Source organism: Phasianus colchicus, chromosome 9 (assembly GCF_987193195.1).
Source record: "Phasianus colchicus chromosome 9, bPhaCol1.hap1.1, whole genome shotgun sequence".
Taxonomy (NCBI): domain Eukaryota; kingdom Metazoa; phylum Chordata; class Aves; order Galliformes; family Phasianidae; genus Phasianus; species Phasianus colchicus.
Window position 1 is genome coordinate 18408189 of NC_143444.1, and position 27738 is coordinate 18435926.

Here is a 27738-nt window from a genome sequence, read left to right on the forward strand (position 1 = left end):
CAAGAGCAAGGTAGCCCCTTTGATGTGCCGTGCCCAAGTAGAGCAATGCTATGATTAGAACAGAAAGATACATTATGCTGGAGTAGTGAATTTAATAAGAACTACTAGAGAGAGTTCCAGAAATTTAGACTTCTCAGTTAATACCTATCTTTACATTACATATAAATCAAACTATAACTCTGTGGTTTAAAACACAGTGTTAGAACCCTCAGCCAGTAGTGTAAATAATAGAAATATCATTGACATCAGCAGGACAAATATCCCTTAAATTTAAGGGATATTTGGACACAGATCCAATTCCAAACCTAGTAGCTGGGGCTAATTTCCAAGCAGGCTTTGTCTGTATGAAGCAGATAAGCCTCAGTATTTTCAAGGTGCTTCCCAGGTCTTGGAGTCTGATGGACATGGATTCCCCTAGAGAGCCACGACATTCTGCCCTACTCATGGGTAGAACCAGCAACTCAGCCATCAAGGAGACAGGGAGTAAGAACAAAACTGCAGCCTGCACCTCACAGGTAGGTGTGATGGAGAAATCACCATTTAACCTGTGGCCCTGCTTTGTCCCATCAAGGCAATCAGCACAGGGGCCATGCTTGCTGAGCTTTTGCCAGAGATGTTTGGTCATCTCCAGATCATCTCTCCTCACCAACAGGGCATGTCTTGGGCTGCTAGCCACAGCAGTTTATTTATGTCGGGCTGCTGACAAGGCCTCAGAGGCTTGCCTACCAAGAGCAAAGAAACAACATATTAACAGTTCTTCTCCTGCTATTCTTTAGGTAGTCAACCCTAAAAGCAATGGACTGAGCTACTTAAAAGTAATAACTCTTTGTACCTTTTTGTTGAGATTTTTTATTCTTTGCTATTCTTGAAGCTCTTCTTACATGAAGCACGAGGGGGGTTATCTGGAAGGGTATAAGAGAAATCCTTGTGTTTTATTGCAGTTGGATAGCACTAGCAGAGAACTGGAAAAGCTTTAAAACTTGCTATCAATCATTTGATGTATGCAGGAGGTAATCTTTACTGATATGCCTCTAGTAACCAATTGGAATGGTTTGTCTTTCATTATACCCTTTACAGGAGGCCTCTTTTGCAGCACCAGAATGGTGGTAACAGTTAACAAACCTTGTTTCCTAAATCAAGCTTATTGGATAAAATATACATTTTTTATAAGTTGTAGCTGGCAGCAAACATTCATCTGACACTGTCTTGGCTACAGGAATAGAGCAGCAGTACCATAAGTGTCCTACTACAGCAAGCACAGGAAAGAGACAAGGGAACTCAAAAGATTTCACTCCAGACGAAATTACTGTTGCTATATCAGGATTGAACTCTTCATTAACCCAACACTGTCACACCTATTAGCATGAAAGAAGGCAGAGGTTACTTAGCACTACACTATTTACTGTGCACTAGAGATGAATCTTCCAGCTCCTGCAAGTGTTAAAGCTGGAAAGAACAAATTGCAGCCGCATGCCATGTTCCCATCTCAGGTCCTCTATGCAGCAATTATAAAAATCAGTTGTGTTATCACTACATTTCAAAGTTGGAGCACCACCACGCTGATGTGTGGCTCTAAACCCAGCAGAGCTTGATCCGTTAAGCACATAAAGGGACCTGTGTGCCACAGGAGTCTGGCCTGAGCAGAGGACAGAAACCACAAACTTCCAAATTCAAAGCCTGGGTTTCTTCTGCTGTTTGACCAACACTTCAGAACACATCCATACATTTTAAATTTCTCACTCTAATTGGAATACATAGAAATGCTCCTTTCAGAGGTGTTGCATTGATTAATAAGCTTGTCACTGAGGATGGAAACTGCTACCTAAAGTGTTAAGCAGTGTTAAATAATGAAATACCATTCTACGAATTCTGGTGGAATCCAAAGAACTTCACCAAAACGTATTGGTCTAATTTGCATACATACTCTATCTGACATCAGTGATAAAACTGGTGAAAGTTAATTCAAATGTTTGTTATGATCTATGACTGCAGAAAAAAAATTAAGACAAAAACTCTGACTTACAAGGCAGAATTTTGCCTGCTGAAAAATCCTTAATTTCTCACATAGAGAGTACAAACTAATATTTCTTTCATCGAATTTGCACATGTCTCAGTGATATTTAGCTTAATAATTGTAAGAAGGAGGAAGAGCATTGACAAAGTTAAAGCACAGAAAAGCATTCTGCAGGAAAATGCCTTATGCTTTCCATTTCAGCCACATATCCTTGCTCAGGTTTCTTGGCAAACTAGAAAACATCTGGTTTAGGCACTTCTAGCTCAGTTTTTCTGTGATTCACCTCCAATACCACATCACCAATGTGAATCACTCTGGACCACCTGAGACTTTTCTGCCATAGGGCTATAAGCACTCATTCTGGATTCTCAGAGGACACATTATGGTTTTCCTCAAATAAAACAATTTGACGAATTTCTCTATTTCTGGATCATATCATTCATTCTGTGAAGAGGTCCTGCAGCAGCGTGGGATTAGAAGTCAGGTCTTTCAACTTTCATTTGTATGCCTTTGTTTTCTCTTCATCAGCTTTGTACACAAAATAAAAGCAGTTGGGCAAGCCTGGAAGCCTCCAGAACTTCCACAGCAGAGGCCACCGAGTCTGCAGACTCCCTGGCACTGGATTACTCTGTGACACAGTAAATAATTTTACTCCCCAGATTTTTCCTTTCAGGGCCAAGACTACCTCTTAATTTCTGTTGGTGCTGCATCACCTAGTGCAGTGGAGCTCAGGTGACCCCAGATGCTGTTGAAATATAGCAGTGATGGCTTTCTCTCTGCCTCTTTTCTTCTAACAAACCATTTGGTGATGAAGAGATTTGTATCTCTTCCCACTACATTGCTATGGAAAGTAAAAAAACAAACAAAAAGTAGTGAAAAAAAAAGCAAGAGGCATCATTTCCTAACAGATCTGTATGAGTTCATTTCACCAAGGGATGTACTATACATCTACCATGAGTTGCTGAAAATGTGAGGTAGCTGTGAAACGCAATGTTCTTATGTTTACCAAGAACCACCAGCCCTTTGCCTTTAACAGAAGATCTGTAGCCTAAATAGGCAGCTTTAAGAGCTCTCCTGACTCAGTTGCAATCAAGATACCATCTACTTAAATAAGCATTTGTACTCCCAGTGATTTTAGGAGATGAATTACTGATCTTATTACCATGGTAAATACCCTTGAGGCAATGCACAGGCCAAGAGAATATTGCTTTCTGCTGGTACAGTACCCATTTCCAGGAGAACTCTGGGAGTATTCCTAGCCATATGGTAATAATAAAAGATTTGCTTAGCGTGTATTTGCCAGAAAGTCCCATTTGCAGAAGTGGCTTTTAAATCTTTGACACTGTTCATGGGAAACAGCTTGTCAGCTATGAAAGTATTCCTACCAGCTCCTGTTTATCAGCCTTACTAGTAGGTGCAGGGATCTGCAGGTGGCACTGCCCAGGACCAAGTGGAGAGTTTCCAGCCAACACAGTGACATCATCTGGGTGAGCAGAAGCAGTTCTTCCCCACTGGCAGTGCAGCTCATGACCCTCTTTGAGGACAGTCCATTGCTTTCCCATTGCTCTGCATCCCAGTGGGCAGCGGGGGACGGTGAGAGCTGGGGGGCTGCAGTGGGTGGGAGAACGTTTATTTATCACTGAGCCTTCATCTGGTCAGCAGGAGAAGTTGATAAAAATTGCTGCCTCTTTGGGAATAAGGAAAAGGTGAAGCTGGCTAAGGTCAGTGCACAGGAGGCCCTGCTGAAGGTGGGAGCATGTTGGCCATGAATTACTGAGCATCATCTGGTGTCACAGATAAGCAGAATGGGTAAGAGACTAGGCAGGCTCTACAATAAGGGATGGATTTAATTAACAATTGCTCAGAGGGAGCAGACCGTAGCATTTTGGCACGAGGACATCATACATCTGACAGTTACTTAAAGAGACAGGGAGTACCCTATTATAAAAAAATATATTACTCCTCAATGTGTTTTAAAAATTACAGGAGAAACACTAACAGATTGCATTACACCCTCTCTGCAGGGCCACCGGGCACAACAGCACTGAGATCTCGGCAGGTATTCTGCACCAGGGTCTATTTAAAAATACTGGTCCAAATTCAGTTCCAATAGCACAACTCTGCTGAAGTTAGGCGCTTATACAGATGTAACCAAATGCAGATGTTGATCCATATTAACTGAACTATTAAATACATCAATCTTACCCTACCATCTGACGCCTCGTCCCATTTTCCTATATTTCCCAAAAGTTTATATAAATTCAGCCAGCTGACGATTTGCAAGCTTCTGGGTAGGCCTTTTTCGTCATTTCTTTCTTGGATTTTGGTTTTTTTTTCCCCCATCTCTCTTTTTAAATGATTATTTTTAACATTAAGGGAACCTTGTAAATATTTTGAAAGCTAAAGGTGAACATCACTGCACAGTTCTGGCTGCTTCTCCATTCAGAAAAAAGAAAAAGGAAAAAAAGAAACAAAAAAATAAGAAACAACAGAAATGATAAACCATCAGAGTTCTCTTATGTTTTTTTCACACCCCCATAAGCAAAACAACACATTAAGTCACCAGCGCCCTACCAGTGGGTTCGCAGTCAGACAGGTGACTGATGAGCATGTAACCGCATCCCCCAGGCATCAGCATGCCTTAAGTCAATGGATTTCCTCCCGCAGAGCTGAGCACGGACACACCACTGCTGAAATGGGGATGCCTGGAAAATAGAAAAGTACATCCCTGAACACATACGCCCTTGTAACAGCCTCTGTTCTTCATTCACCTGAATGCAGCAATGCCTAGTCATTGCAAACAGTAAATGAGAGGGAATATTATTTACTGACCAATCTAAAGGAAAAGGGGATCACGCAGTTCAGAGGTTCCCTGCCAGCAACGCATCTGATGATCTATTATACTCACACAGCTTTGAACCCTCACAGTGCCGCATACTTTGGGCCTTTTCACTGACGACATGACCCACCACAGTACCTTTGCTCTTTCCCAAACTCATCCATTTATTAGAGCCCATCCTGCAAGAGCAGATTGCTTTTTCTGAATCAGTTAAAAATCAGTGCTGTAAATTGTACTCTTAAAAAAAAAAAAAAAAAAAAAAGGAGGCCACAGCAAAAGTGTGACCTGAATGCATAAGAATTTTTTTGAATGAATGGAACCCTTAATATTTCATTTTGCCTAATGAAGTAAGGCACGAATGTAAAAGGATTACTATTCCTGTAACATTAAATTCACACACAAAGTGTAATTCATGGAACCTGGCTTTAATTTTTTTCATATAAATAATTAATGCTGCATTTAAAGCACGTTAAAATGTTTTATTTCTTAATCAGATAATTTGACTGAGAAACAAAGATGTCTTTATGTCCCTTTTCCTTGACTAGAGTTACTGTAATAAAAGTTCCCCTCTAACTTTGGCCTTCACTCTCCGGTTTGCTGCTGCCAATTAGTTTTCTAAAGTCACTATTTTACAAAACGCTTCTCACTTTTTAAAAAATGTAATTGAATGTCTGCACATCACAGAGTTTCTTGTGTTCAGACATGGGGTGTTAAACATTCCTTCGGTTGACTTGGGTCAGCTTTAAAAAATCTCAGACGCTGAAACTTGAGAAGTGGTCGTGTGCTACAGTGTTTTCTCCACATCCTGTTAAGTATTAAGCGGTTATTTAAAATAGAGTTGTTATACTCAGCAGCTGACTTAAAGTGCTCGATATAGTTTACAAGACGATTAATTAAATGAGAGCACTGCATGTGATGCACATGTATTTCCATAATCATTCACATTGGCCTATAGTTGCCCTTTAATTTTCATACTAATTAAAGTAACACATTGAACTGCAAATTGTAAATGGCTGCATTTCTCTGTAGATGTTAACACTGATGTAAGCTGAATGGCAAAGAAAAAACCCCAAGAATTAAGCAGAGTGTTTTTTGACTCTAATCCATTCAAGTTTCTCTACTCATTCCATCACTGGACCACATCCATATTTTAATAAGACTGTGTTTTTTCTCTGAGTTTTCAGCCCCATATTTTTCTAAGGTACAATGTGCTTATTTTTTGTATTGTGGTGTCTATTTGGGTTCCATCTGATAAAATAGAGCAGTTAGACAGGGGTTGCAGTTACATATTTGGTTTTTAAAGTGGTAAAGGGACTGAGGTTTGTAATCTGATGGGCAGAAATAAAGGAAACCAAAATGTGCAGCTATTTCACCAGTAGTTTTGCCTCTTAATTACATCTGACCCATTATCCTCCTTGATTCTTGGTCAAACCCTGACACGGCTGACTTGGGATCTGCGATGCAAAACAGAGGGCTGCATTTTCAGCTCGTGTCAAGGCAAGGGGAAGTTACTCCCTAAAACACTTACCAGGACTTGGAAGAGAGAAGCAGCAGATACGATTATCCCGCTGCTCACACAGCTGCTGGCATTTCAATTTGGCACACATCTGACAGGGACCACTGCATCCACCTCGAGCAGTCCCTAGCACAAAATGGATATACGGTAATTGCTATTGAATGAGAAGTAACCAGGGACTGTAGGCATATGAAAGACACCTCAAAAAAAACTGTCAAAAAAAACCCCTCTGTCAGGGTCAACAGCTCAAAAATTAACAACTAGTCACTCCTTCCAATGTGTCCTCCATCTAATTGCTTCCATGATGAGGTGGCTTTTCTTTTTTTTTCCTTTCAGAAATGAGCATTATAAAAGATTTCTTTTTAATTTAAAATGAAAAATTCCTCCATTCCCAGGTGACCTATCCAAGAGAAATAATAATAAGCACTCGATTGCTCAGAGAGCATCAGCTCTCACACATATTACAAGACTGAGTGTTCATGCTCTCTTACAGCCCCAGCCCCGCTCCCTTCCCGCAGTGTGTCCTATCTCCAGATCCTAACTTGGCTTGGCCCAAGATGTTATTTATTAAAATTAACTTTCAGATCAGGCTGGAGTCAGCGTTCTTGGCAAGGAGGAAAGGAATGAAAACTGCAAGGGAGGGAGCGGCTTCGGGTGGCGGAGAAGGGAAGCCACAGCCCAGAGTGGGGATTTTTGGGGCAGGGATCACAGCACAGCAGTGCTGTGGCAGGGCACAGACAGCACAGCCACATTCACACCCAGCTGTGCCCAGTGTCCTTGGGCCCTTCTCACCAGCCTGCCCCTGGCTCCCAGCAGGGCTGAGCCCCATTCCACCCTGAAGGGATACCCCAAAGGGACTGCTCTGTGATAACCTATGCCCCCTGTACAGCATCCCGTATAACTGGCATCTGCTTTAAGATGCAGAAGCAGTTGCAGCTTTGTGCTTTATCACAACAAAAGTCTTCTGAAGTTTGGCCATGGCGAGGCTGAACCACCACACAAAATCATGCTAAGGGAAGACCGATAGGATAATAATGCAAGGCTCTTTTTTCCCATCATAAACCAAATCTCCTATACATTTCTGGAAGATTAATTTAAATTTGAGGGAATTTTGAGTGAAGCAATGGAAAAGAGACTAAATGCATGGCTGATTTCTACCTGACCTTAGCTACTACATCACCCACCACTGCTCCAGCACACTGATATATGGAAATGTGCGTGTGCTTCAGATTAATTACCTAGGGACTCTACAAAAGAAAGCTCTAAAATATCCTCACTGAAAATAGTGTAGTTTTTCTGAGAGCCAGAAAATGGTGCTATAATCCACTGACAAATTAACCATGTATTTTATAAAAAAATAAGATATCTCCAAGCTACATGGACAGAGTCCTGTTTACCTTAAGTGACACGTGTAAACCATGTAAACAGCAGTCAGGGTGTGTTGGGTATTTTTCCTTTGATTGCTGCATTTTTAAGTTTAACCTCCAAATTTGTTGTGAGAAAGAAGGGATTACCAAGAAAACATACCCTAAAAGCAAGGGGCCTTGAAAGTTTCTGACTCAGGTGACACAAATGGATGTGGTACTGCTTGTGTTTCAAGCAGGAAGTCTGGCTGAACCTTTAGCTTGGACACAGAGCTCCTACCCTCCTTGCATGCTCTGCCCTCTTTCATTTCGCACTCTCCAGCTAAATAGAGAAAGGACCTTCCCTCCCTCCACCACCACCCGCAGAGGTTGCCACAGGTGGGCAGCAGCTGGGTGCTTTCCCTGCAGGCAGGGCCAAGCTGAGCACAGAACGTCCCGAGCAAGGCTGGGGCTGGAAGGCGCAGCCTGGACCCGGCTGGGTGCTGGGCAAGGCGCTGACACCAAAGCTGGGGGCCTGGAAAGTCTTTCATCTCTCCACAATCAGCTTTTTTACACAGCCTCATGACAGCTGGTTATGATGAGCAAATTAAAACTAATTTCAAAGTTACTCTTGGGCACAATTGTCAGGCTTTCCTTCAGGAAACTCTCTAAACAAGTGCTTAACTTTAAGCAGATGCCTAAATCCCAGTGAACACAGGAGGATTTATACACCTGCTTTAGCGCTTTACAGGGCAGGGATGGCCCCCAGCAAGCGGTGTGTCACATCCCTGTGGTCCCAACGTCCAGGTGGCTTATTCTCTTTCAAGCTGAAGTGCCAGCGCCCAGCCGGCTCCAGGACCACAGCCCCACAAACCAGGTTTTTATTTCAGTGCACATCCTGCTTTTCTGCAAACCTGCACAGCCCTGCAGGCAGCTCTTCTGCTAATGAGCTGCAGCGTGGAAACTCGAGCACAAGAGCTGTCTAGGAGGGCTCACAGTCACAAATTGCCACTCTCGATAGCAATGCTGTTCTTTCAAGCCACAGAAAGCATGTCAGAACCATTTCTTGAAGTTGCAGCTTAGTCTTTTCTCCACTCTTTTTTCTTAAGATGACTGTCAGCGCAGTCTCAGTGTGCCCGAAAAGCACAGGGAGCACCACTACCGGAGACTTCTCCAGTGAAGAGGGGGCACATTGGTGGCAATCTCCCTTTCACTGGATACAGATGAGCCTGCTCAGAAGCAAAATTAGCACGCTGAGAAAAGCTCTTCTCAACCTAGAGTATCGACTGCAGTGCTGGTGAGAGGGGGAAAGGGGAAGGGAAAGGGGAGGCTGCCACTATGACAAGCAGCATGAAGCATGTTCTTGAGCGCTAACATTGGCCTACGAAAGACACAAAGTTATAAGGAATAGGGTCAGCTGAAAAAACAGCAGGAACTTTTAGTGAAAAAACTTCTATGTTTAGTAAGCTTCCATTCATTCTTGTTACTTAATTGGAAAGCAAAACCAGAGTTTTTATTTCTTTATCTCTTTCTCTGCTAGCAAAAGGAAGATGGGAAAGGAAGCAGAAAAGGAAAGGGTCATTGCTGAGCTTTCTGAGGTCTTTCTTTTTGATACTGTGACTTGCTTTCAATATTTTATTACTTAACTAAAATAAGAAGTCTCCAGAAAAGCAACTGTTCTGGTTAAAACCAAAACTAAATCTGATCTACCATTGAGGAAAAAAGCCAACTGGCTCTAAGAAGACAAGCTCTGTGGAACTATGCTTACATATTAAAGAGGGCACACAGAAGTCAAAAACACACCAACAGACCAGCATAGGTCAGACCCATGAAAAAAAGAGAAAAGATTTTTAACAATCTTTCAGCCCTCTCTTTATTAGACCTTAATTAAATCAATGGGTCAAAGCAACAGAGGAAAAAAATAGTTCAGCAGGGGGACATTAATCAACCCCTTTTGGTGGGCTGAAAGATCTGTTGAGCAAGAACTAAGCTTTAAGTCAGCATCTGCCTCATGTAACACAGAAGCACAGGCATTACGCTGTAAGAAAAAAGTATTTATAGGACTATCTTTTCTTGAAAATATAAAATGACTTATAAAAGGAAAAACTGCTAATAACCATATGGTAAGCCAGTGAGCGTGCTTGAATGAGGAGAACAGGGCAGACCTTTAGGTTTTGGTCTCAAATACCATCCTCGCACACGCTGTGTATTTTAGAACCCAGAGCTAACTTGCTTGTGAGGACATGCAAACACAAAGATACCATCCATGTTATTCGCAGCATACATACAGTACACTCACCCAGCAGAAGCCACGCAGTGAGGCCTTGCCGGCACAGTGCAGGCATGTCCATCCATTCCAGCATGAGCTCAAAGGAAGGAAACGTGACTCAGCACCAGAGTTTTCTCCCACCACTTCTGGCTGTGGAGGAAGTCAGCTGCACCACAGTGGCTGTTGGGTGCACCTCCATCCCCTGTGCCTGGGCTGTGGCTGGAGACAGGCAGCTCCTCCTGCTTCTCTTCCTTCTCCTGGGCCTTGCACAGAACAGGGGCATCCTCAATTCCTCTCTAAATAGAGAGCCAAGTTCCAGCAAGCTCCTGTTGCGGTCCTGTAAAAGAAAAGGCAGATTTGCTGTTTTCTTTATCTGTGCCATGCTTGGAAGCAATCTTGCATCGTAAAGACGACATCATAGATTTTGACCAAAGCACACACCCACAGATATAACTCTTCATATGTACAACAACCACCAATGAACAAAAACCAATAGTCAACATTTATCTATTCAATGACCACATATAATATCCCAAGCTAAGTGTTAAGAATTGCACTGGTCCTGCAGCACTGCAGAGGGACTTTCCCTCTCAGGTACCTAAGGAGCACAGCTAAATGGCTGTGCCATTTAGCCAAGGAGCACGGCAGTGTCTCCAGCTCCACACATAGCTCCATGCAGCTCTCATGGCAGAACATGCCAAGGAAATGAATATCACTACATAATCATACAATGCTTTGCCTTATTATAATATTAATTATTTGTCTCTGCTACTGAAAATACTGTTGCAGAAGGAAGTTAACACTGGCCAGGCACTGGGTGGGATTCCTTTCCTGGAAAACATGCTCTCAACAGGAAACCCAAACGCAGTGCTAGATAGTTATCTTAAGTAGATTTAAATAATTAAATCCAAAATTCTCCAACCACTTGCTGTTTCAAATTTATTTCTTTAATAACAAGCTTGTTTCAGAAACACACTGGATTAGGGTTTCATTTATTCAAAATTTAAGGTCTGTCCCACTTTGAGTGTTATTTTAAGTATTTTGGGGAATTTTTGTGCTGAGAAAACGAAGAGATTGTTGCATTATAAATTAATTTCCTCTGCTATTGCACAGGCCATGCACAGTGCAGCTGTGAAAGCGCTGCAAGAGCCCCAGTAGTGTCCTCAAGCCCAGCCTACGCGGAGCAGCCCGATTTCTCACACAAAGAGATGCTGGCCCTGTGTTACAGCTTCAGCGAGGAGTACTTCCCAAACAGAGACCTCGACTGTGCCAAACGAAGGGAGCGTTTGAAGATGCCGAGGAGTGGGGACACGGCCACTAACAGCCACTGTTGTGCACAGGGGCCAAGCCCCACGGTGCTGCATTACGTGGCACAAGCAGCTTGGCTACAGGTGCTACTTCATACGGACGGGTTCGGTGCTGCTTGCCCTTCGCACGAGCAATTTTACAAACAAGCAAGTTTCTTATATATTCTTCCTCACCTCCAGGCATTCATATTCTTTTTAAGTACAGGAACGTTAATTAGATTTTGACCGCAGACCCCGGATTTGACTTACCCTGACAGGGTTTCCATTAGTGTAATCTGTAGGGGAATTCACTGTTTTAACATCTGTGCGCCTAAGGCCTATCTCACATTTACTGCTGTAGCCTGAAAAGCCTCCCTTGTACGGCTGTGTGTTTCTTCATGCTCCCAATTTCACAGAAGTCATTTCAGCACCAAACAGTAATTAGCAAAGGGATGGGCCTCGGCTGACATGAATGCAATTTATTGTTTTCCACAAGGCCCTGAACCAAGCAAACAAAGAAGGCAGTCTTGCTGTCTGGCATTTTATTAACTTGTATTGTGCAACGTACCTTACTGAAGGGAGATCTCCGAGTAAATTCAGCAGCCAGTATGCCGTAACACGCGTGCTTTTGAAGAATATTAATTTCAGTTCAATTAGACAAGTTTTGCAGGACCTCAGCCTCTAAAATAGGACAGCCACTTTTATAATTATCTTCTGCATTAACTTTATCACCACCCGACTTTTTACATAAATGCAACCTTTCATCTTTAAAATGCCAACACTTCTTCAATTTTGGCAACCGTACAGCATTGCTAATTATTTGCTCATTATGTGTGGTTAACTGATGAATCATTAATAAATGAATGAATGGCTAATATATTTTTATGGTAATTGGAGATATAACTGATTGCAGACTTCCTCTGCTTCTCAAAACTGCCCTGAATGAGCAGTAGCTGCTTAATTGTTTACAGATGATATTTATGCCACTGACGAGCTCTTCCATCCCTGTGGCTCAGTAGGGGTGAGCCCTCCCTCTGCCCATGCTCCCCTTGCCCACAGCCTCACAGTGGAGAGGTGCGCACACACCAATTTGGGGAGAGTTTCCTACCAGCTCCCATGATGGCCGCGAGCAGGATAACCAACACAACTGCACTCACTGTCAGCATTTCCAAGCAATACCCGATCAGAAAATGGAAATCACACTCTTCTAGAGGCGTTGCTCATCAGGCTGGGTGTGTGCAGTGAGAACCACAGATGGGGCAGAGAAATCAAGCCCCGGTGACATTTTGTTTTAACTCCATACCACGCACTACAGTAAACGGCTTATACAACCTCTCACTGCCAGTGCACAGTTAATGAATTCAGAGATAATTGCTGGGTTGATTTCTTTCTTTCTTTTTCTTGTTAATAACCTATATTTCCATAAATCATTCCTAGGGTATATGGTTTCAAAACACAGCATTTAAACCTGCTTGACAATTCAAATTGAAAAGAAAAGATAGTATGATGGCCAAACAAGGCTCCTTTAGTTATGCACACACATCCTGAAGATTGAGTTAAAAATGCAAAGGAGATTACCAATTCTTAATTATAATTATTTAACCAGGTGGGTAGTTTCTCTAATGAACATTTCTATGAAAACAGAATAACTAATGACGGTCTTAAAGAAGTCTTTGTCTTCCCATGTACTAATGATCACATTTCTAAATATGCAGGAAGGCCCCCATGTACACTGCTAATGATAAGTAATTAAGCACCAGGCGTCAAAAGCTATAGAAAAGGGTCATAGTAATGCAAGAGAAAATTAAAAATGCAATAAAATAAGTTGTATAGAAAGATTAAATTTCTGGCTTCTGCGGGCCTGGCTATAAAGAAATCTTTTCCCCCTTCAGTATAAACAAGGGCTGCTGTGGGGTATCAAAACAAAATCTTCTAGGCACTTTCATTAGGTTTTACTTGCCTCTGTGCTTGAACTCATATTAAAAAGAAGTGAACCACCCGCCATTTAAAACAGACGCTACATTCAGTAAAGCTGCAGTTTCTCTCAGTGCTTATGAGAAATCACGATGGTTGAGATTATGACTATCAACAACCTCCTGTGAAGCATTTCAAAACTTCTGATGAAAGAAAACAGGAACATGTTAAAAATGAAGCCTGATTTTGCTGTTATTTTTTTTTAATCTGTAGCTCCATACACAAAGGGCCATGGTTGACCCAAGGCAGGCTCGGACCTCAGACTCCCAAAGAGCTGACTTGAGCCTTTGTTTTTGATACAGCAGCTGAACCAAAACCATGTTCATTCACCAAGCATTAAAGGCAGTCTTCAAATGAAACAGAAATGGGCTTTCTTTAGTAGTAAAGAAAGAGTGCCTTTGCTGGCATCCTTCAGGCCTCCCCACCACTGCTCATCCCTCTGCTCCCAGGCCTAATTTTCTGCAGCTGTGGTTCAGGGTTCAACAAAATGACAATACTGGTTGAAGGGAAATAATTCACTATTATTCTTCCTCAATAGAAGCAGAATTCAACTTTTTAAAATGCAGTGAGAGACCAGCAGAGCTCACATGGTAGGAGATGCAGCACAGCAGCAGCCTGCCTGGCACCGACCCCACGTGCCCACCCACCTCACAGCATGGCCACCTCCACCCACCTGCCCTGCCACAGCACGGCCGCAGCCTTCCCGCTCCCTCATCACATTCCACCACACTACTCCAAACAGGACTTCTTGGCTTGGTGTCAGATTTAACCAACAGGATAGGTTAGAACACATGTAGTCACACGCTTAGAGCCAATGGACACCTCACCCATAACTGCAAACAATGCCATAACATTGCTTTCAGTTGAAATCAGTGAGTGTCTGGTATTCTCAGCTTCCAATGCTTCCTTTTGAAAACAATTTTGGTGTTCATTTTTCAGACAGGCCCTTCACACCAGTATGTCCATCCTATTGCCCAGCCACGGCTGGATCTCTCTCACGAAGCACTGCCACCAGGAGACCATTCATGGCAGGGCAGCACACACCAAACATGCAGCCCAGCCTCCAAGTTTACAGGCAGCACAGCCCAGCCTGTCTGTTCAAGCTGTTTCATTTTGTCTGCAGCCGAAAATCAAATAACCTGAAATACAGCCTTGACGGTGAGCCACTGTGGTCCAGGCCCTGCCAAGCTCCACCCTGCACCAAGCACACATCCACCTTCTGGACTGAAACGCCCCACACAAGGCATCCAGAAGAGACATCCCCAAAAGATGATGCCACTGCTGGCCCCACCATCACCCCACAGGTCCAAGTCTGTCAGTGACGACGAGCCCCTGACACCACGTGGGAATGGGCCAGCTGCTGCAGGGGTCTGGAGGAAAGGGGATGAGCGTCTGCACTGCTGCTGGCAGCTGCTGGAACACAGGATGGATTGGAAAAGTGAGCATTGAATTACAGTTATCTTCAATTAAAAAAATGTTTATCTTTGAAAATGCATATCTGTTACTGACAAGCTCTGAAAACCTCCACTCCAAGCCTGTCAGTAAAAACCAAATGTTAAATGGAAAATATTTGCCAGGATTTAAAATTAGACCTACACATTACTTACAGATGTTTCAATGAAAAACACTTGAAACTCAACCACAGAGTAATAAACCCCACAATGGTGTATTTTTTTTATACTTCAAGTTAATTTTTATTATATAAGTAGCCATACGAAGAAGCCATTGCATACTGCTTAAATTAAATGTGGAGGAATGAAATCAGCAGTATCCCTTTACAGCATATGGTCCAGCAAATCAAATTACAAAGCTTTCCACATCTCATTAACTGCAATGAGTACAGTGAGATTTCTAATAAGTCACTTCTTTTTCATGTGAGAGGTGAGCAGTGACTTATTGTGAGTATTCTCACAGGATGACCCTTGTGCTGAAATTAAGAACTAATCTAAAATGGGAAAGGTCATTTGGTCAAGTCTGATCATAACATTTCCTCGTTATTGTTTTAGTTGGCATTGAAGCACATGCTTTCCCGGTGCACCAGCTGAAAAATGCCTTTGATAATTTCACTGACAGCAAGTAACCCACACACTGCCATTTAATGAGTTTGGGCAGGATTAGCTGACAATAAAGAATACAGTATAAATGTTTTTATAGAATGAATTTTTCAGCAGGAAAATTTCATACGGGCGCATTTAACTAATTTATTTGCATTTACTACCAAGACGCCAGCCTGAGCACCGCACCAGTGAGCGCTCGCAGTCCCCATCCGGACAGCAGCCGTCCCAGCCGCAGCGCCGTGCCCCGGGACCTGCCCCAGCTCACAGCCCACCTGTAATGGCGGCTCCGGTTGCAGCGGGTGCGCCAAGGCAAGAGCCGCGTTCAAACACTCGCTTCCTCCTCTGCACAGAAAATCAAATCATCCTGCAGTCGCTCGTCATGTGGCTTTGCTTTATGTGGATTCCTGATTTAGTGGCAGATCTGGTCCAGGAACTGAGGCGTTCCTGGCTCCCCGTCCCAGGCTCAAATCTCCGATCTGAATCCAATCTCCCTTCCGCCATCAGCCTGAAATTGTTTGCTATAGGATATGTTGACCATAAAAATACAGCGTAGCGCACAATGAGAGAAACATCTCAAGACAGTGGAAAAGAGAAAGCTCAGCCAGGCCAGCTGAAGCACTTGGGAGGAAAATCAACAGGCTGTTTTTAGCAATTACAAAGTTGTTGGCTGATCTGATGTAGCTGGGCAGGAAATTCCATAGTTTTTGGAAATCACTGACTAAAAGGTTCTGGCACTTCCAGTCTTCATTTTGTGCTTCGACAAGAGTTAATGCGCTGTGCCCAAGAAGCTCAGGATGCAAAGAAAAACGGGGGGAAGATTTACAAATAGGTTTGGAGATGTGTCACGTTCAGCTGTAGAAGAAAAATTCTGCAACTGACTCATAACCTCCTGACGCACCGTGCTAATGGCAGGGCAGTAGCAGGAATGCCATCATTCCGCCAGGACGTTTCTCTTGCTTATTAACCCCACAGAAAATTTTGGAGGACTATAAACCAATCCTCAAAGGATGGATTTCTTATTTGGTCTAAAAACATTGCCTTACTTTTGTGCAGCCACTACTGAGAAGCCTGAAACCAAGCTACTGTTTAGATTAATTTAATTCCCCCTTAATGTTCATTTAATACTAAGCTGTTATTTTAGAGAATCTCAAAAAGAGTCACAAGTGTGAATTTTTGAAAAACACATCGTTGGAGTGCAAAACTCACAGTGCAGGGGACGTTCACATTGTTTCCTTTGGGCTATTTTAAGCACCTAATATTGAAAACATTCAGAAATCCTGAAGTCTTCAGATCAGCAAGGACTTGCACCCACCCCAGGAAAAAGGGGAGGTGAGAGGAAGCACCTCCATGAGATGGCAGGTGGCCAGCAGCTCGCTTTGACCAGAGGCTGAGCCCCAGGTCAGTGGCAGTGAGGAGGAGAGCAGAAGGAGAGGGATGATGGGCATTGGGAGACTGTACCAGTCCACCGTCCTGTACAGTCAGTTTGTGCTTCCCACCTCCAACTGCAACAGCCAAGCACTGTCCTCACCAAGCCTTCTAAAACACTGGCTGTTTTGGCTGCTTTGTTTTTTATGAGTTTTGTTTTGTTGGCTTTTTTTTTTTTTTTTAATTGCATCTGAAACTTAGGGAGAGGTGGGAAAACTTTAAAAACATGAGTTGGAGTGGTGAGACTCAGACTGCAGAATGCCTGAAACAACAATCTTTTGGCAAACACAGACAACTCTCACATTTCTCACTAGAATTAACTTTTGACCTCCGTACCTCAGAGAGTCAGAGTTTCAAAACAGAAAAGCAGTTTTGCATGGTGTGCATTAAATTACTGCAGTTCTCACATGCATACAGTTGGTTAATGATATATACACATTAAGGACAGAATAGACAACGCGCATTAGAACAACTTGATTTGCTTTGCTACAGTAAATTAAGCAGAATACAACACAGAATTTACTAAATAAAAGTTTCACATCTTCCTTTGTGCAACAGTTGCACTGTCCAGAGTAAAGCCCTTCTGCATCCCCAGTTACACGGCACGTCTTGCATCTGCTGAACATTCACCACAGAACAAGGGCAGCGTATGCTGGTCCAACTGTGGGCTATCAGAAAAAAACAATCTCATTTAAGAAGCTATATGCCCCTCTCCACCGAATTCATCTGATGTTCTTGATTGGACCTAGATACTACATTTATCCAAAACTGACATTCTGGGTGTACGGGGAAAAAAGGGAAAAAGTCAAAGAGGTGATAGACTTGAGCAAAGCACTCTGCAGCTGCCTCATTGGTTCAGGAGGGAATCATTTCTGACACACAAAGCACCACGTGAACCTGCAGCTCTCCCCTTTGGGCTCTGTGGAGGCCCAGGCGTGTGGCATGGATGCCAGGTCACCCTCCCAGGCTCATCAAAGCTACAGCTGAGCAAAGCTATCATTTTCCAAACCCCAAGTGTAGGCAATTGCTATTAGCATTTCCATGCATGTTTTACTTTAAATAGTTGCTGGCTGCTCATCCTTCCCGTAGCTGAAAATTACCTACCTACCTAAACGCATACACTTGTTATATGCCTGCATACATTTGTTTTAAAATAGCTTATGCATATATAATACAGACAGACAAAAGTTCTCCGACGCTTCTTCCTGGAGGGGCAGTAAGACAGAAATATTTAAGATGATTCAACACTGGACGGCTCGGCAGATGCATCCAGCATGGTGCAAGACATTAACGTCTGCTGACTCATCATCAGAGCTAATTCCTGCCTGGCTCGTGTTCCCGTCATCTCAGCAGCAATTTAGTACTTGGTAAATTTTCTCTCATCAGGAGTAAATGTTATCACAGACTTGTGATTATGTGCTATTCGAAACTGGTGGAGCTAAAGCCATGTGTGATAATAAAAGGTAATTGTTTACCTTTGAAGCTGATATCTGTGGCCTTTGCCATGCTCTGCAGGAAATTGGGCCAGAGCGTGTCCGCTCGGGCTGTGCTGACACCCCTCACCAGGGCGTTAAAACAAGGAGGGCCATGCCACGTGCAGAAGTTGAAACAAGCTGGCGGCACCTTTATAGGCTTGTTTTCCCCTACTGTGAGAAGCTGAACACAATAAAAAACTCAGTAAGGAAAAAGCTTCCCTACTATTTCACATAATTGCTGGCTAGCAATTGTACACGGTCTTGGGGATACAACCAGGCCACAGAGCAGTCACTGTCACCCCCACATCTGGGATGGGTCACCCTCACGTCTGGGATGGACAGCCCACAGGAGACAGCGTTCTGGGTGCTCCAAGTGCCACTTCTCCTTCAGCAGAGAGAAGCTGGGATGTAGTCTCACACCAACTGCAGGAAGAGGAGCCACTGCGGCCACCATCCTGCCCACAACCAGCGGCAGGCGCTCCAACCAACAGGAGCTCCTCATCTAAGAAAGAGGAAAAGGTATTAATACGAAATACCAACTAAAGGGATCTTGTGTTTGTAACACATGTTATTAACACGCTGTTAGCTTTCACAACTCATTTTCAGGGGATTATAACCATTCTTCACATAAATGGCCAGGGAGATGAGAAGTATCGACATTTCTGCCTGCTTTTCCTTATTCTTTCTTTTCCTCCCAAACAATCCACATTGGAATTCATAAATAAAGACATATGCACATTTGGAGCATGTTCAGATCAATTATCCCACATCTTTTTTTTGGAGCTGAGAAGAAGGTATATTGCCTAAACACTAATGCCTATGGATCTTTAATATTAATGTGATGCTCAAGAGATAATTACTTCTCATGAACCGGAATGAGTCTGGCCAAAAAGGCTGAACATATCCAAAATTCAGTTGCTTTCAGTGCAGCTAGTTCTGGTTGAGGCTTTTTCTCTCCCATTGGACACACTGCCAGATGTAATAGAAATAAGCCCCACTGGAACTAGCTGAGGATACGTATCATATTCTGATTGGTACCAGATTTGCAGATTATTGGAGGGTAATTTACTAAAAAGCAAAAGTCCCTTAAAATACCATTATGGTTCAGACACAGCCCCCATGAAGTCCCGAGGCAGACCCTCAGATGGAAGTAAATCTCTTGCCCGGGCACAGCATCCCAGAGGGAAGCAAGAGGAAACCACTTACTGCAACCCCTACCCATGGCGAACACAAGAAAATGCTGGCGCCAATGGGGCTTCTGGAGAAAGAAGAAAAGATTAGGTTTGGATTGAACTAAAACCTAAGAGAAGCAGATCTGTGGCTGTACTTTTTGAGGGTAACCTGCAGGGAACAGCAGAGCTCAAAGCCAGAATGAAGTATGGTTTCCTGCATCTTCTTATCAGTTTACAGACAGAGAAGTGTTTTGTCTCTATCTCATGGCACTGGAAGGGGACAGCCCTGGCATACCTGCTCTGTCAGGTGACACTGAGCTCAGATGATGGGCACCCAGAGGTTAAATCCTGCAGCCCAGCACATGGCTCCTTGCCAAGGGAAAGCTTTGCAGAAAGCTGCCCAAACCTGGGCTAGGAAGCAGGGAAAGGAGCTCCTCAGCAGCCCAGCTCTGCCCTTGCTCCTCTGTCCTGTTGCAGATGAGTCATGTATGAAACCGGAAAGGAAATAAATGCAAACAGATGGCAGTCAAAATGGCTTTCACAGAAAAGAAAACACCGGGCTGCAGCTGATGCTGGTGTGCAGCATGGAGCTGCTCCCTCATGGGATGGGCACAGCTCAGCACACAGCTCTGTGCAGCCGTCTGCAGCAGTATGGGGACTTACGACTGTTTCCTGACTTGCCAGAGCTATGTGCCAAGCTGGGCTGAATACCTCATCTCTCCATAGCTGGGTTTCAAATGTTTGAATTACACAGTCCTGCTTAATCCAAGACAGGCTGGGAGAGGGAAAAAGGGGCAAAACTACAGGTAAAAAGCAATGCTGGATACTAGAAGGATCCAACTAACTTCTCATATTAAATACAAATATACACTTTAACATAATGGCTGCAAATTTAGATCTGGAAACCTATGCTTATTCTGTGCCACTTCTTTGGCTTCCTCTTAAAAGTATTGTCTAACAGCCTTCAATGGCACGACCATGCTCTCACCTTTCCACAGCAGCTCTCTGTAAAACGAGGCAGCAGCTCACACCAACTGTGATGGAGCAGCAGCTGAGATTCTGCTGCAGGAGCTCTGCTTCCTTGAATTTGGACCAAGCTGGTCTTCCTCCTCTCAGGCAGAACCCCTGCAGCTTCTGCTGCTCTGACTACAGCATAGAACACCCACGCAACATCTCCACACCTTGTCTCTTGGTTGTTGACAGCACCTCCCCAAGTATTCTTCCAATAAAAGCTCACAATGTTTGATGGGACAATGGACAGAAAATTATCTCTCTTGGCAATCTCTCTACTTCCTTCCGAAACTGATGGCACTTTCTACAAATCATGTAGATACTGCTGTTTCCTAAAATGTCCTAACAGTTGGTGTCCAAACGACACCGGCCAACACAACGACTTTTACTGCACTTCCTTACAGATGCAACTGGACTGTACCACATCTTGTTCATTTCACTACACAGAAAAACCTTCCCATAAACAATGCTTGTCTCTTTCAGTGACACAACATGACTCCAAAGTTAAATAAAATACTCACAATTAAAGACACTCACATAACAGGGCCTCAAGTCTCAAAATGTCTGAGAGAATGAATTTCAACCCACTAATACCAGCACTTCAAAACTGACAGAAATTCAGGACTTATCCTCATGTTGCAGGTATGAAGGTGTAAGAGAGCAGCCAGTCCCGGTGTGCTTTGTTAGCATGAGGCAAGGCGCTCTGCTCAGCTTTTGCATAATGACTCAGCCACGATTTTAAGTATTCAATTCTACTTGTATGACTTTTTAAAATTCTCAGCAATATAATTATACTGATGGGAATGCAGAAAGATAATTGCTTTTAGAGAAAAGTTTCTCTTTTGTTTCACATTCATCTGGCTTCCATAAATAGAACAAGAGACCTTGAACAGCAGCAATATGCATCCGTGTGTCTCTAGCTATTTATTTACAAAGCTAGACTTTGACAAATGTAATTTGTTCAATAAAATTAAAAAGGATGCACGATAATTCATTTAGACAAAAAAGGCTCAAAAAGGAGCGTCAGCGAGAACGTGCCTCATCATGGGGAGGATCAGCTGATTCCCAAAGAACTGGCAGGTGCTCTCCTTTTGGAGAGCAGCATCGAGGCAGCGCTTCAGAGTGAAGGAGCGAGCTAGGAATTGGAGCAATCTTTTATTCAGGCAATAATTATACAAATTAGATCTATGAAAGCCCGAGAATGACTGTGCCTTGAACCCTGTCTGTGTGCATAGAACAATGGAGAAATTAATAATTAAATCTATTACATATGCTCATAACTCAGTACAAAAGATACTTCACCAGCTCAAACAATTCTGCATTTTCATTCGAATAAAGCTTTCACACATTTTTTCTCATTATGTGTGCATTATATTTTAAATTTAACAGCTTATTTTGTTGCCTTTATGTCTTGAATTAATAAGGCCACTCTTTAATGCACTAACGTTGAATAGCATTAGCATGCTTTACAGTCATTACTTGGGAGAAGGGGGGGAAATCCCTGGTTTTCCAGCGCCAAAATCAATTTGCCCATAACTTCCTGTCTCTCATAACCTCTGCAAGCATAACTCAGAACTTGGTGCTGTTTTCCTACAACAGGACTTGTTTATACGTTCTGGTTGTGGGCAGGGCAGGATCTGAAAATCGGGCTATGCTGCAAGTTTGCACAGACAGCTCAAGAACAGACTGAAATCTTTGCAGCTGGTTAAAGCAATTAGCAAGCCAGATACACCAGTCAAACGCTGTTTCCCTTACAAGGAATGATTTAGCCCCAGAAACACAGATGTGGGTTCTGACCCAGGGCTGTTTTCCTGCCGGTGGGGCAGCGCCGAGCAGAGGCAGCCAGGGGCTGGGGTTGGGCTGCAGTCTCTCAGCACTAAGGGCGGACAGAAGAGGAGATGGGAGAGAACGCACTGAGGGACTGGGAATGTGAATTACCCTGAGTTCCCCCCAGCTCTGCTGCTTAGAGCGAGGCCGTCTCCAGGCCCGCACAGCCTGCAGCCCACGCAGGCCCTCCGAAGGCTGCCAAGTCAAATAACACTAATTGCATTACAGATCGCGAGCAGAATTCAACGTCCTTTTCAACTAAACCAAAGCCTTTCCATTTTGTTTGGGGATTTTAAGCAGCATGCATGTTCCCACCACCGAGCAGGATATCAGGTTAGGAAGGGGGCGGTGGGCACCCGTTCAGAGACCAAAAGCAAATCTGTAAACTTGAGAAACTAGAGCGGGAAGCGGAGGGAGGGTTACAGCCTGACAGTGGTGGAAACAGCCGCCTTGGTGGAGCTGGTGCCCACCGTGAGCACGAACCGGGTTAGCAGGAGCCCGGCATGGGCTGGTGCTTCTCGTGGGGCCTGGCCATGGCAGGGCATCGCACCTCCTGCTCCTGGCACAGGCCCGCCATCCCCAGCCCTGACACCGAGCAGCCCAGAAGCGCCCTGCAGCTATCGGGACAGCCCCATTATCTGCAGCTCCAAGAAGAAATGAACTCTTGGAGAGAGCAGAGCTCCTGACAAGCCTCCCGCTGTCCTTTCACATGGGAAGACTCCTGAAAAGCCCTTCATGACCGCCAGCCTCGCTGTGCCAGCTGCAATGTAATGCACGTCTGCAGCGCAGCATCCCTGCCCTCGTGCTTCTGCCCAACAGAGACGTTCCACCCCACGCTTATTTACGCAGAAGGGTTATCACTGCTCCTTCACACAACACCACACAGCTCAAAGGAGCAGTGAGAGGCCGAGAGCTAAGCCGAAACGCTTTGGGAAAATAAACAGTGTCAACGTGCTCCTTCAAGCATCATCGTGACAAACTCACCGCGCAGCTGGGAGATAAAGCACAGCACTTTAAATACCCAAACTAATCAATAGGGAGAGCAGAGCGCGCAATCCATTTTCTGAGAAGGGCAACCTCTTAAGGTTAATTCTTCATTCATATAAATACAACACCGGGGCGGTTACTTAAAGCGGCCCTTCGTTTTAGTAAGGTGACTGGGCTCAACGTACCGCTAAAGCCGGCCACAGAAAGGCTCCAGAAGCTTCTGCGTAAAACAAGGCGGAAACCTGAGCGCAGCACGCCAAAGCGCCGCCCGCGGCTGCCCCGCGGGGCGCTGTGCGGGGGGCGGCCGTGCGGGGGGGCGGCGGCCCCTCAGCGCCGCTCCGTGCGCGCCACCTAGCGCCGCACCGCCGGCCCGCGGGGCCCGCAGCGGGCACGGCGCCGGCCGCTCGTTCCCGGAGCCTCCGCTACCTCCATTTTGCCCTTAATACAAAAACGAAGTACCTTTAGCACCGTGGAACCGCAAAGAGCCGCTGCCGTGCGCGTCACGTCGCCCTCGTGTCCGAAGCAGGCTCACGGCCGGCGGGGAGGGCGGCGCTCGGGGACGCCGCAGCTGTAGTCTGCCACGGGCAGACAGATCACCCCATAAACACAGCGAGGCTTCTTTGGGCGGGGGCAGCAGCGCCGGGCAAACGCACGGAGAGACCCGCGGGTTCACTCGGGGCTTCACGAGGAGCCCACGCGGCCCCGCTGCTGCAGGCCGCAGTCGGGGAGCCGCCGCTCCGCAGGGGCTGCCGCGGCCTGCAGGTGACGGGGCGGCGGCGCGGGACTGACGGCGCGCCCGTTGCCGTCGACGTGCGTCCTCTACACGAGCCCAGCTAAGTGCACGCGGCAAAAGGAAAAAGCAGAGCATGGCTTTCGTCCGCTCCCGATAAGGATCAGATAGGGCTCATCCTGTCTTCTCCAGCGGCCCTTCCTCCGAAAATCCCGCTTTGAAGGTTAGGGAACGGCCTAACGAAAGCTGAATTCCAGCGCCGCAGCCCTGCCCTCTTCAAGCACGGAGCCGGGTCAGGCTGCCAGCCTCGGGTTGGCGTCTCCGTGCTGTTAGCACAACGCCCGTAACGTGCTCTTCGGCTTAACGCGGGTCATCTGACGCGCAGGTTTCCGCATAACTGCAGCAAGTGCAAAGCCACGCACGACAGCTTTAAAGTTGTTGCCACCCCGTGAAAGGCACCAGCCGCAGATGCAGCGAGCATTCAGAGGCCATCAGAGCGAGATGGCCCAGCAAACAGCACGTGTGCAATTGGGCGACGGGGTGGGGCAGCGACCCTCGCAGCACACAGCTGGGCAGAGTTAAGTCTGTTGCTTTAGAGCCCCAATGAGCTCGTAGCGACTGCGTGAGCGTGTGAAAAGGCACTTGTTGGCTGTGACCAAATGGAGAGCTGCAGGTACAGAGCTCCCAGACACCCACACCTGTTCCTTGACCCTTCCCTGCTGCTTGGAACATGACAAGCGAGTACAAAAATTAAATTCTGCATGAAGACAAATTTTTATGTTATTATACTAAAATGCTAGAGGTTAGTACACATTAATTTGAAGCATTAGTCATGCCAAGGTAAAAAGTTACATGGGAGGAAGAATAGTGAGGAGATGTAGGAGGAGCCCTTCAGCAAGGGTGCTTAATTCTTAGCTTTTCCACAGTATTCTTGCATAACTGAAGGCAATTCACATAAACCAACATCACTGCTCTACTTCCAGGCACCACACTCCTGGTTTAGGAGTGCAATGAAAAGTCTGTTCTCCTAACCACACTATTATTTCAGTGTGGTGTTTCAGTATCAAACCACTCCCAACAGGCATACTCACCAGGCCACAACCCAACTGCTCCCGTACCAGAAAGCCAACAGAAGAGGGAATCCAGCTGAGCTGCTCCCACCCCTGCATGACACATCCCTGCTGGAGCACCAGTAGATCCCTGCCCAGGGCTGGGGCTGAGCCTGCATGTGGACAGCAGGGAAAATGAGAAGATCCTCAGGACAGATAAATCTCACATGTGCTTCAATGCCTCATCTCTAATATGGATAACTACCAGGTTTTCTAAAAAAAAAAGACTGCAAAAGATTAAGTGGACTCTATTAAATGCCATTAATTGGGTATAATGGCAGCCACATGGCAAAGCTGCTTACCAATACAGGTTTCCTTTTAAATCTGTAGTACTATTGATTTATGCGCCAATAAAATTATTTATGTGCAGTAATACTGACACTTACACCAAACCATCTGCAAAGAACAAGAATCCATGCTGCTCCTGATAGGAAAAGATAACTCTTACCTGATGGAGAGTCTTCTCTCTACCAGATGGATGATGGTGACAACAAATGCTCAGAGATGGCTAGAAGAATGAAAAGCAAAAGATGCAGGAATGCACTGCATTTATGTTAGTCTACTTACTTCGTGTGCATTGAGTGAAATATCCATCTCTGATGAGCAACGACAGAGAAGCTGCTTAAACTTTTCACTTACGCTGTGTGTCATTGGCTAACTGGAAAATGACCATTCCTAGAAACAGACACCAATATTTCACAGGTAACCTCTTCTGTGCTTTTCAGTAGACAAGCCTTCGCCCACCAGCCAGTTTTGCACATAAGTTGCATATTCTTCACAGAAACTGGGGGGATGAGCAAACGCTGCTAATAAAACTTACCATTTGATGCATTTCTTGCAGTGAGCGATGTGTAGGTTGTTGCAGCTTAGAAGCCAAACTGCAGAATCTGGATGGAATCCGATTGGTGTGGTTTTTTTTAAGTGATGTGGGGTTTTTGCTCCAGCTTTGAGCAGGTGGAAAATTTGGCTTTGTTTTTCATTTATATTGCTTTAACAATGATTCTCAAAGTCTTTAAGATTTTGTTACTGGCCTGCTTTTTTATGGCAGTGACATCATACAAAAAACAGCTATTTATCCCTTTAGGGTTCTCACTCCCCTCTGCTTGATTTGGGAGAACAGCAGTACGGGATTTTTTGATTTAGATGGAAAGAGGAAACCACTCTGGGCAAAAAAGTCTACAGTCAGCAGAAGCAGTACTTTGTCTTCAAAGACTTAGATACAAGACTCCCAAATGATTAATGTTCCTAACTCACATTTTTCTTGCAGATGTGATTACAAAAGAGAATGTGGAGAGGAAATGACTTTTAAAAAATTGTTGGAAATGTATTTTCATAACAAGAAGCAGGAGCAACAGAAAACAATTTTCTGGCTGGTTTTACAAGAGTAAAGCCAACAATTACGAATTCAGATGCCAAACTGTGGGTAGATGTTAATATTTACAACACTAAAACTAGATAAGTTCACTTTCCTAGAAAGTTTCTGTTTTTTGCTCAACCTGAAAAAAACCCACCAACCAACCAATCAATTTGTTAGATAACCACATTAACCTAACAAATATCTCAATTCGAGCTCCATGTTTGAAAAATTGACAAATAGTGTTACCACAACACTAACTTTGCATTGCTTCTACCCATGGAATATCATAGACTCAAGAATTAGAGTATGGCTATGATACCCAATTCCCATTTCCTGCCTTCTACAGCATAGAGTCATAGAATCATAGGATGGCCTGGGTTGAAAAGGACCACAGTGATCATCTTGTTTTAAACCCCCTGCCATGGGCAGGGTCGCCAACCAGCGGAACAGGCTGCCCAGAGCCACATCCAGCCTGGCCTTGAATGCCTCCAGGGATGGGGCATCCACAACTTCCTTGGGCAACCTGTTCCTGTGTGTTACTACCCTCTGAGTGAAAAACTTCCTCCTAATATCTAACCTAAATCTCTCCTCCCTCAGTTTAAAACCATCTCCCCTTGTCATATCACTATCCACCTTCATGAACAGCCATTCCTCCTCCTGTTTATAAGCTCCCTTCAAGTATTGGAACGAGTCATCTCCAAGCTAAAGAAGCCCAATTTCCTCAACCTTTCTTCACAGGAGAGGTGCTTCAGCCCTCTGATCATCTTAGTACCATCCTCTGGACTTGTTCCAAGAGCTCCACGTCCTTCCTGTACTGGGGGCCCCAGGCCTGGATGCAGTACTGCCGATGGGGCCTCACAAGAGCTGAGCAGAAGGGGACAATCACCTTCCTCTTCCTGCTGGCCACCCCTTTTTTAATGCAGTCCAGAACACAGATGGCCTTCCAGGCTGCAAGCGCACACTGCTGGCTCATGTCCAGCTTCCCATACACCAGGGCCCCCAAGTCCTTCTTCGCAGAGCATCTTTGGAGCAAGGCAACAAGACTTCCAGTTATCAATCACTGTTCAAAACTGGATAAACGTAATGAGATTGGCATGTGTCTATCAACACAGAAAGGATCAACATAGCATACAGAGAAAAGCACTTCTGGATATCAAACAAGACTTTTCCTACATGTATGAGAAAATGCAAGAAAATAGATGAATTTAAATCAACCTGCATAAGCAAAACATAAAATGCTGTAAAACATTTGAATAACCATCATGGTATGTACAATTAACTGCAGCATCAGAGTTTCTCCATGCTCTCAGTCACAAGGTACGCAGTTGTCCTGGAAAAGACTAAAGG

General features: G+C 44.6%; 1 protein-coding gene across 2 annotated transcripts in view; it reads right to left on the reverse strand.

The window, feature by feature from the left end:
• The window catches only part of LOC116243473 (uncharacterized), an 83662-nt gene extending 57696 nt beyond the window's left edge, over positions 1–25966 (reverse strand). Inside the window, exons 1-5 of one of the 2 annotated variants that reach the window (XM_090146406.1) lie at positions 23655–25966; positions 10012–10318; positions 6382–6495; positions 4589–4719; positions 921–3622 (exon numbers count right to left, since the gene is read on the reverse strand). In XM_090146406.1, coding sequence (XP_090002532.1) covers positions 10278–10318; positions 23655–24063 — 450 coding nt within the window. In that variant the 5' untranslated portion in view covers positions 24064–25966 and the 3' untranslated portion in view covers positions 921–3622; positions 4589–4719; positions 6382–6495; positions 10012–10277. Of the gene's footprint in view, positions 1–920; positions 3623–4588; positions 4720–6381; positions 6496–10011; positions 10319–23654 lie in introns of those variants that run through there. The other variant, XM_090146405.1, reaches the window with a different exon arrangement.
• Between the last annotated feature and the right edge of the window lie 1772 nt (positions 25967–27738).